We start from the raw sequence: 11366 nt of genomic DNA on the forward strand, positions 1-11366 counted from the left end.
TAATCAAAACCAGGATTTCCATTTATGATGAGTTTACTTCCTTAAATAACATGCTAGAAATAAACTTATGAGTACATGTAATGTCAGTTCTAGCATTGCCTCTCATATGGCAGAACAACCACAGGGCATCAATACATGATTTACTATCATGTATAGTTGTGGTTTAATGAGATGAGTAAAAAACTGAATTGGACGTTAAAATACAATGAAACCATGATATCAGATGTATCAATATTTGCGAGATTCCAAGACGAATTCTAAGACGATCCAAACAGGGCACGGATGACCCCAATTATGCCACCACCAATGAGAGCCTTCAGTAATCTCATTTTTGTATTCGTGTACGGTGGGTATCTTATTGCCGCGTCACCAAAAAAACCACGATAAAGAACTGATTTCTTGTGGCTGAAAGCATCAAATGAGAATTTCCCATGATATGCACCTAATCCACTCTCACCAACTCCTCCAAATGGCAAAGTGTGAACTGCAAGCTGCATCAGGTGGAAAGGCCAAATGGAAAACAGAAACACAGATGAAAAGTGCTCATATTTCAAATGATTCAAAACAGGAAACAAGATATGCCTCTTCATTTAAGCAAATGAAAGCTGAAAATGTAAAGCAATCTGCAGTTCTGCACATTAATTATGAAAATTGTTTAGATCTATAGGTACTTTTAAAACAAGGAATTGTTGGTAATTATCATACGACTTGAAAGGTTATTACTGAGCATATTTACCTATGTCCTGTTTTCATATAAGAATCACATAGAGAGGCATACTCAAATCAAAACTCAGGGATTCGAAGATAGACAGTAAAGGAAAAGAAAAATTACATGAACAGTAGTATCATTGACAACCAAACCGCCAGCAGAAACAGTCATAACAAACTGCTCCTTGAGCTTTTTGTTGGATGTAAAAATATACGCAGCGAGAGGCTTTGGCCATGTATTGATCACATCAAAGCTTTCTTCCAGCTTATCAACCTGTTCCAAGCATGGGGAATAAAAAAAAGTAATTTATTAGCTGTGGCTATATTTACTAATGTACAGTTGTACACTTCAAAATTTACAATCTCCTAGTTCCAGGTTAGATAAGATAACAATTGGCTTTAAATTCTTCAAATGTCTAGAAAGTATTACAAGCTATTGGTTTTGTTGATATTTGGACATGATAATTGAAATCCCCCCACCATGGTCTTGCCAGAAAGATGTTATATCTAGTAGTTATTTTACACTAAGAAAGATGTTATATCCTACATAAAAAGGAACATATCAATTACTCATGCAGCTTGCAAACCAATTGAAAAACTGTATATTTCTTTTCATGAGACTACTGTAAAAGCAAGTAAAGAGCCAAAGAAAACAATGGAATTTGAACAAAGACTCACAGAAAAGGTTACTTTGTTGTCAAAATTCGTACCACGAGGATGGGAAGTAAGGGACCAAATATCTCCTCACTCATTATCAAAGAATCTCGCGGGACATCCAACAGAATAGTGGGGCTAATCCTCCTGTAATTTGAGGAAAAAGAGAAATCCAAGTGTCAACTATATTTTTATTTCACTAAAATAAAACTTCATAACAAAGTACCGCAAAAAGCAGACAGAGAGCTTACAATTTGCTTTCGTCCTTTTCACCTCCATAAACAATCTTACCAGAAACCTTATCATCATCCAAGAGCTTTATCAAGCGAGCAAAGTGGTTGGAATTCACTATTCGGGATATATCTTTCGATTCTAATGGGTTCTTTCCGTAAAATTTCTCCAACTCAGACTTTAGGGCATCCACCTAGAATTAAAAGGCACCAAACACTAAACAGACAGAAACATTAAGAATTCTAACTTTATTTAGGAAAAACTTATTACCAACTTGGGGGCATAGTCTTTTGTTGTTATGATATAATCTGGAGAAACGCAAGCTTGTCCATTGTTACCACCCCACTTTCCAGCAATTATCCGCCTAGCTGCTACCTTGCCGGTTCAAATTCAAATTAAGTAATAAATGAGATGCAAGGAGGTTCAGGCAACAGAAATTAATTGATATAAATAAAAGAGAGCTAAGCTATACCTTTAAGTTTATATTTGAATCGACAACAACCGGAGATTTTCCTCCAAGCTCCAGCACGACTGGTGTAAGGTGCTTTGCAGCAGCAGCCATCACAATGCGTCCCACTCTTCCATTCCCTAAATATCCAGCAACTATTTAAGTACCAAATATCTCCAGGCCCAGAGCCAAGAATCATTGTACTAAAACTTCCAAGCAAACATTCAAGACCAGCAAGCATTAGATTTATGTGTACTTATTGAAATTCTTATAAGACTGTACTGACACAGTGACACCAAGTGTCTTAGCAATACGACACGGATTCCAACAAGCATAGTGAGCACAATTGAAAATATGAAACAAGAACAGAGGAACTTGGTTACTTTACTTAAATATATCCTATCATTCACTGAGACAACTTCAACATATTGGAGGAGAAAATCCTATCCTGCTTTCCCAAGTAAATATCACATTACCGAAATGTTGTGATTCAATAATGTGTATGCCTCTAAAGATAATTCAAGAAGAAGAAACTCTGCTCAAAATTTCATTTTTGAGTTAATTATTTCCACAAGGAATACCTGTGTAGAAAATTTTGTCCCACTTCTGCTGCAGTAATGCAGATGTTTCATCAACTGCACCCTCAACAACTCTTATAGATGAGTTATCCATGTATTCCCCAAGCAGTTTCGCCAGCAGTGACGATGTGGCTGGAGAAATTTCTGATGGTTTTAGAACCACAGCGTTACCGGCTGCAATAGCTCCAATGACTGGATCAAGTGACAAGACTGGAAAGAGCATGCAATTCTTTCGTTATAGATTTTGAAGACAAAGATTCGAGAGAAGAAAGTGAGATATCAGCTCAAGAGCATAAGAAACAAAGTCAAGTAAATATTAACATACGAAAGGGATAGTTCCAGGCAGAGATAACCAACACAACCCCAAGTGGTTCAGATACTATTTCAGCTGAAGAAGGAAAAGTTGTGATCGAAGTTTTGACCTGCACTAAAGATAAACTTATGTGATCAATCAAAAGAATCATGTCAAATAATGTAATCAAATAAATTCAAATAAAATATACCTTTTCAGGAGTCATCCAATTTTTCAATTCCTTGAGTGCAACATTACATGAGTTTTTTAACATGGCAACCTGCAATACAAATTACACCAGTTACAAGAAGGTAGAAAATATCATATTTAACACTGTTTTGTTGATTAACTAACCGTTCAACAATCTAATAAGCAATAGCCGGGAAATCAGGTTTTCATTCCACATTTTCAGTTTCATGTCCTTATTAGAAGGTCCAAAAGAATGTTTTCTTTAGTTGCAAGCAATATATCTTAAGTTAATATGTAAAACTTGTCAGTATCTTGACTTAAAAGTATTTAGGTTCTTTTCCAAATTAGTTTACTATCAAAAGGAAGAAGAGTGGGATAAGTTCCAATTCAAGGGGAAAACAAATTCCGAGACTACCTAGATGATAAATACTACAACGAGGAGTGCTAGCAACACACTTTTTTAAGGACACACTCCAACACACTCATTGTAATTGACATTTCTCTTACTTCTTAAGAGATGTATTGTCTTTTCAAAAAATAAACCAAGCACAAAGAGTGTGTTGAGTGTGTCATTAAAAGTGTGTGCTGCTAGTAATTCTTATACTATAACTGGTTCACACTTGATCAGGTATTAATGACCGAATGTACAGGACCACTAATTTCACATCATCAAATATATCCAATCCATACACAGACCAACCAACCTAATGAAATCTTATAAATTTCAATAAAAATAGTGGAAAAGTTTGGAGATACAAGTTAGGCAAGACTGTAAAGCAAGAGCAGCCTAAGATACAAATTAAAATAAGGAATAGGATATTTAATCTGCATAACCCTAATGAAAATGATTATTGAAACCTTTAACTATGAGTTGCCTGGTACACACTTGGCATTACTAAAAAACATAAGGGTCTAGTAGAGCAATAAAACTGGACTTTTCACAGCAAAGATTTTCATTTGTTTTTTGGGTTTGAGAATGTTCATGGTGGAGGCAAGGCAAGGATGGACTATTTTTAAGGTCTAGGCATGTCACAATTGGTAGCAACGGCTTATAGAGGTATTTAAACCACAAGTAGGAATTGAAATAATCACCACCTACCAGTTAGGCCAACCTTTAATGTGGCACAGAATTTCTTGTTCAAAAAAGCACACAATGCATGAACTGATAAGTATGTCCTTGATAAGTAGTACTACCAAAGGAGCTATCAACCTCATGGAAAAATGTAACGGCTTATGATCCACCAGAAACACACACTTAATGCACAAGGACCCCAACCAACATGCCACAAACACCCAAAATTATAAAAACAGAAACCCAAGAAACTAGAAGGGACTAAGGACAACTTTCAAACTCCATATTTTGGCAATATTTAGGAATTCAATCTTTGGAATGTTATCATTCAGTGAATTTGACATTTCTATCATATATATAGTAAAGAAAAACGAAAAGATGGGTAGTTTACATCATGAAATATATTTCATTCTACATGAAACAATAATTTACTACCAGTCCCTACCATTTCAGTTATTCCATCCCCTTCACATTAATTGAAGCATAGTACACATCAAGCAATAAATTTCAAAACAAGGTTCACAGACAATAGCTGAGACTGAGAGAGCCACAACAAGATTGGCCCACCCCTAAATGTGGGAGTTGAAGGTAGCACCATTAATACTCAACACCCCTAAATGGTGTCCTGAGAAAACAGAACACATGTCAATGCTGATTCACTTTGATTTTCATAGGACAGCGTACACACACAATAAAACCCAAACAAGCACCCTCTATCATCAGCACTTTTACCCTTTGTCCCCATAAAATTGGAACCTCTAATAAATGAACTGCACACACAAACCAAAAAAAAATTCATCTTATCTTCACACACACAAACCAAAAAAAATAAACTCATCTTATCTTTTTTGATATATTAATTTGCTCTCATTATTTTCACCCCACTCAGGTGTACCCGGGTACATTCGAGTGTAGTGAAAGCTAAAGATCTCCCAGTCTGAGACTCCTAAGAATCAAACACTCGGCGACCTAGGAGTTCGAACAACCACTTGTTATCACTGCGACGACATGCATCTCGTAAAAATCAATAACACAAACTCATCTAGAAACAGCGCCGCTATAAAAAATAAAATAATAAATCTAGAAAAAGCGCCTAATTAATAAAAAATCAATAAACAAAAATCAAAACGCAACTAGTGACGGCGATAGAATGAAATAAACGACACGAATCAGAACAGAGGCGGCTAACCTCGTACGCGACGGTTTCGAGCGGCGGCTTATCGAGATCATTTCGGAGAGCGTCGACGATCTGCTTCTCGTGATCAGCGACGAGCCGCGAGAGCGCGTGGAGCTGCGAGGCTCGCCACTCGTAGCTCCGCGTTTTGCCGGAGGCGAAGGTTTCTCTGAGCTCCGTCGTGAGGAGCGTCGCCGCTACGGCGTCAAACGGTGGTTTGGTAGTTTCGTTCTTCGTGTTCTCTGACATTGTACGAAGAATCAGGGTGGTGGAAGATTGAGGAAGGGGTTGATTGATTGATGAGGTTTATATATTGAATTGGATTGAGTGAAGTGAAAGGAAACGAGAAGAAAGAAGGTGAGAGTGGGTGAACATGAACTGAACAGTGCTGCGTGCAGTGTCGTGTATTGCTCTATTATAGGTCGTGGCGGTCCCTGCTTTCGCGGCATTTCATTTCATTATTACCTGTATGTGATTGACTTTTTTGACTACATATCTTTCTTTTTCATTGGTGAGCCAAATAGGTTATGCCTTAAAGAATAAAGATCATAAAATGTTTACATATATAGAACCTTTGTAAAAACTACATTCAGTTATCTTTAGGTTGGCATAAGGAGCAACAGATTTTGTTGTCACGAGATAACTCAAGTGGTAGAAACTGAGGAACATATGAGATGGATATGGAGAGGTTCAAGAATCGATTCTCTAACAGGTGCAATTTAACTTTCCGATGTGAAAAAAAAATAAAAAAAAAACCGGCAAAATATTTTGAATTTTTTTTTTTTACATCGGAAAGATAAATTTAGATAAATTGCATTATTCAGGGATCGATCTGTTAACATCTCATTTCTAACTCATATGTCTCCTAGTTCTTACCTCATTTGAGCTATCATTCGAGCCTCGAGGACACAGATTTTGAGTTTAGCTCTCACATCTTCTTAGGCGGATGTTTCTAATCATATGCGTCCAGTAAAATTTCAATTAGTAGACAACTCTCTTCAAAGAGTTACTCTAGCGCTCTAACTTAATAGTGAGCTTTTACTTATCTCGACAATATGTCATTGATGTTCTGTCTAATGTATGTAGATGTTTTTCTCTTCATTCAAACGTTTCAGGCGAAAATTAAAGAACTACACGTAGAATTCATTTTGTTTGTAGTTTAAGTTTCAGCACTAAAAAATTAAAAGTAAAAATATAATTAATTAAAGTAAAAATATTAAGTCCCCAAATAATAGCTTAAGTAGTAGAATTATAAGACATATAAATTGAATAAGAAAAGTTCAAAAATGGATCCCTCTTAGAAGATAAAAAAAAGATATAAAGTATTAAGGGATGATCATCATAGACTTCGGTGGTCTCTTCTTTGGCAGCATTTCATTATTGGCTATTAAGAGATGACTACTCCCAATTCATTTAAGAGTTTTGACCAGATATTAAAAAAATTAACACATATTTTCATTTTTATGAAAGTTATCATTTACATATTTAAGTTTTCCATTAATTTAATTTATTTCTTTCTTCTTTGTTCCTTCTTTTTACCGAGTTCAAAAAACAAATTACTTCTTTTTACCGAATATTTGGATTGCATTAAGAAGATACCGGAATAATATCCGAAATAATCAAATTGCATTAATTTAATTTATTTCTTTCTTATTCGTTACTCTTTCTTTTTCTTTATTAAATGAGTGTTGGCTTATTTGTTACTCTTGTAAGGTAATGATATGATTGATTTGTCGAAAAAGTTAATGATATGATTACAAAATGATTAACATTATCTTGAACTTTAATGTTCACCAATGAATAACAATAAAAAACTTTCCTAAATTAATGATAGCTTAACAGAAATTGAGGGGTAGTTATTTTAGTCTAATCCCTGAAATTGTCATTTTATTCATGTAACATAAAAAGATTAAATTTACTTATTACCTTTATTTTTTTAGGATTGAATTTTTTTTTTACATCGGAAAGAAAAATTGCATCCGCAAGGAATCGATCATTGCACCCCCTACCCAACACATATGTCCCCCAGCTTCTACCACTTGGAGCTATCCTACATAAACTTTTTAGAATTGAATTTGATCACATATTTTTACTTTTGTGAATTGATTTTTTTTTTAATGAAATGTTTGTGAATTGAATTGATCATCATTTATCTTTCAATGATAAAAATTATTATTTCTATATGTAAGGTGATTGACCCATTAACCTTATAATAATTATAAGCGAACAAAATAACTATTTACACATTAATAGATAGTAAATTAAAACGAATTTGTTTGTTTTTCTCATTCTCTCCTTTTTTTTTTTTGGTATTTTCCCATGAAATGTTTGTTTAATTTTTTTCTTTGAAGCTTTAAGTTGATAATTCATAATTGGTTCGCTTAATTCATTTTTGCTATTAAAATTTTTTGACAAGGTAAACTTACTTAACAAGTCAGCCTCTTTTATTTTTTTTCAAATTTTGGACAAGTTTAGCCACCAACCTATTGACTGGCCGCAAGATTAGGTGAATTAAAAAATTTAGTCTATCACTTAATTGGCTCATGATTCACATTTTAGATCTAAACAGAATACAAGATTTATCACCATTCATTGATTAGCAGGTTCAGCTGTGCTTCAATTAGAATTAGTATATAGCACTGTTTAGGGGTGAACATGGGACGGGTAAATCCAATGAACCCGCCCAACCCAATCCGATCAAATAGAAAAAATGCGGGTTTGATCGGACAATCGGATTAGTCGGATGGATTTTAATACAACCCAACCAAGTTCAGATCGGATTTCGAGTTCAGTTCAAATCCATCCAACCCAACGCAGAATCCATACATATAATAATAATTTTTATAATTTTACTCATACTTGGAGTGCTAGTGTCGGAGTGATGACTTTTTGAAACTTTGAGACTTAAGTATTTGTAGTTATTTGTCATATTTGAACTTAGAGTATTTGTTCGTAGTTATTTGTTACATGTTTATATATAGTTATTTGGCATGTTGGAGACATTTAAGTCCTAAGTGTCATGACATGACATTTAGGGTTGTTTTTCACTTTTTAGATACTATTTATATTAGATTGTTTCATGTCATTTGGTAATGAAGTTTTATATTTTCATGACATTTGGCTATATGTCATTTATGTGGTATTATTTCTATAACTTTTTTTGTCTTTTTCATGCTATTTAGTATTATAACATATTTAGTATTTTTTATAACTTTTTCTGAATTTATAATAATTTTTACAAGATTTTTTAATATAGTGACCCAATAAATCCATCCAACCCAATCCAAACTTCGTCGGGTTGGTTCGGATCGGGTCCGAAGAAGAAATTCGTGAAATCCAACCCAACCCAACCCAGACAATTTTGATCGGTTCGGATTTTATTTTGATCAAAATCCATCCAACTCAACCCATGTGCACCCCTAGCACTGTTAAATAGTACTCCAATAGTAGTAGTTCGAATGTCACAACCAACGAAAGAAACATATATTGACCAGTGACTACTCTTACGAAAATCAAAACTCATTATACAGAAATTAAAACGTGTTAGGGTATGTTTGTACTTTGGATTGATGGAGCATAATGGAACGAAGCAGAATGGAATATAACAGAATATAAAGGAGCGGAATAGAATAGAATAAAATTTCCATTTTATTATTTGAGTATTTTATGATGGAGCGGTAGAAAGTTACCGCTTCAATATTTGAATAGTAGACAAGCCGAATGAGTTAAAAAAAATATTACTATATTACCCTTGTAACAAGAAAAAAGGACCCGTAGTCGAAAAAGAAGTTACAGGAAGAACAGCCACATTGAAAGGAATGGATATATTTTTAAACATGGGATAGAGAGAACTGACATAGTTGGATTTATTTGTTTTCTTTTCCCACACAACAAACACACTCACTACATAACGTTGGAAGAATGAGAAAGTAGTGTGGAGGTGGGATGCCCAGGAAGGAGTGACAAGTTTTATGGTGAGGAATTTGAATCTTACGTTTTATCTACGGCAAGGTGGAATGCCTTAATTAAATTGTAAATTTATAATATTTTAAGTGACTGGTGTTTTGATTCCATCTCATAACTTCACTTCCAAACTAAAATGAAGAGATTCAATGAAATTAGATGTATTTAACTCACTCTTTTTCATCTCATCTCAATTCTCATCCTATTCTACTCCCTACCATCAATCCAAACATAGTCTAAAAAAGCTTAAAATCCAATCTAGAAATTAAAGTCAAATAAAACAAGTATGATTTCTATGATTAAATGAAAGCATGCGTACTTGAGTTTAAAAAAAAAAAGTCAAATAAAACAAGCAAAACTCAAAGGTTGATTTAAAAATAAAAATAGAAACTGAAAAAGATAAACACATGAATTGAGGTAGGAATAATGTTACTCACACACCTCTCACCTCTCTTTTGAGGTGTGTGAGGTAGAATTTTAGTTCTAGAGAGAGAGAGAAATTGAGTACCTCGATGACAGATTCAGTTTCAGGTTTTGATAAATCAGAGTAGAGAGCTCGCACAACCTCTTGCTCGTGCTGTTCACACAACTGGACAAGGGCTTTCAACTGGGAAACTCTCCACTCATAGCTCCGAGTCTTTCCAGAATCAAAGGTTACTCTCAGATCCTTAACCATGGCTGAAGCTTCTTCTAAATCAAACACTACCTGCTTTTTTGCGATAGACGCCATGAATTTGGAGCACAGATCAGAACTCTTCTATTTGTGAGAAGAAACTCTGAAAGTCATGTACAGAAGTGTGCATACAAGCAATGATCTGTTTATTAGATAGATAACATTTGACTACAGAGATAATATTATATATATATATATTCAAAGTATGCCACACTTGATAGTCTTGAGACAAATTCATCTAGGTTTAGAAATCACGTTTAATAAATATGTATCTTCGAATAAATACTTTTCCATACGCACAACTTGCAGATAGAGCCTTGAATTAGATCCTTAAGGAGTTCAATTATCTACTAATTATATTATACCTTATTGGTCTATACTTTATATAGATTTTTATTGTCCTCTTGTTTGCGATTCAGTTCTTATTGTTTGTCTTGTTCCTTCATTACTTAATAATGTGGGTCTTTTCGATGCAGGGAGCTCTGTTTGTTGTCTTATATGCTTTCATTGCTTTGCCATTAGATTCCTCTTCTTGGAATACAGCCTATGAGTACATTAATCATATTAAATAGATACGTATAGAAGACATTTAAATTATTGGTGCGAATTCTCCAAAAAATTGTTTTTTTTTTTTCTGTACTCCGGTGGATTTTCATACACTTTAACTTTTTTAAGAGTGTATGTGATTAGTTGGGGTGCCCACTAGGGTGGACAACTTTTATTTTGGTCCACCGATGCACCAGACTTTAAAACAGTTAGATCTAGGAATCTTAAAATATTCTTTAATTGAATGATTAGGATTTAATGGATGATAAAAGGACAAACATGTAAATTGATAACCCTTAGGTTAGTTAGCATCATCTTCTTCTCTCTGCTTCTAGAATATCAGTCTTGTGGGTGCAAGTGTGGATGGATGATAAAAGGAGAAACATGTAAATTGATAACCCTTTGGCACGCCTAGCTGAAAGCTGATAAACTAGCTGAAAGCTGATAGTTGAAAGCTGATAAAGCTACGTAATTGGAACAAAAGTGTTTGGTAAAACTAGATGTTAAACAAGCTGAAATTGTAAAATGACATGAAATGACATATTTATAAAATTCTTTTTATATTTAACATTACTTTATTTACACATTAATATCTATACGATATTAATACTAAAATTATTATAAATATTTTAATTTCACTCAAGTTATTTATCATCTTAAAAATATAATATTAATTTTTACATATTTAATTTTCAATATTTTTTTTATTAAATTAAATAGAATAAAATAAATAATTAGTAATTTGTAATATAAAATTATTTGTTTTATTCCAAAGTAGTAATTATTTTTGTGCTGGAACGGTGTGCGTATGAGACAAGTGTGATAACTAATAAGTAAA

General features: G+C 33.8%; 1 protein-coding gene across 3 annotated transcripts; it reads right to left on the minus strand.

Annotated features, from left to right (window-relative positions):
* Nucleotides 1–10139, minus strand: LOC130734334 (aldehyde dehydrogenase family 3 member H1-like). 3 transcript variants are annotated; one of them, XM_057586700.1, is made up of 11 exons: nt 9875–10139; nt 5362–5421; nt 3123–3191; nt 2945–3041; nt 2623–2829; nt 2066–2181; nt 1864–1968; nt 1614–1786; nt 1419–1509; nt 833–982; nt 1–491 (listed from the first exon to the last, which is right to left on the minus strand). In XM_057586700.1, exons 1-11 carry the CDS (start codon nt 10037–10039, stop codon nt 258–260), a joined length of 1467 nt encoding a protein of 488 aa, XP_057442683.1. In that variant the 5' UTR covers nt 10040–10139; the 3' UTR covers nt 1–257. The 3 variants fall into 3 exon arrangements, with proteins under 3 accessions (XP_057442683.1, XP_057442682.1, XP_057442681.1); XM_057586699.1 differs by lacking the exon at nt 5362–5421 and having other exon boundaries at nt 9818–10138; XM_057586698.1 differs by lacking the exon at nt 9875–10139 and having other exon boundaries at nt 5362–5762.
* Between the last annotated feature and the right edge of the window lie 1227 nt (nt 10140–11366).

Source organism: Lotus japonicus, chromosome 1, assembly GCF_012489685.1.
Source record: "Lotus japonicus ecotype B-129 chromosome 1, LjGifu_v1.2".
Classification (NCBI taxonomy): domain Eukaryota; kingdom Viridiplantae; phylum Streptophyta; class Magnoliopsida; order Fabales; family Fabaceae; genus Lotus; species Lotus japonicus.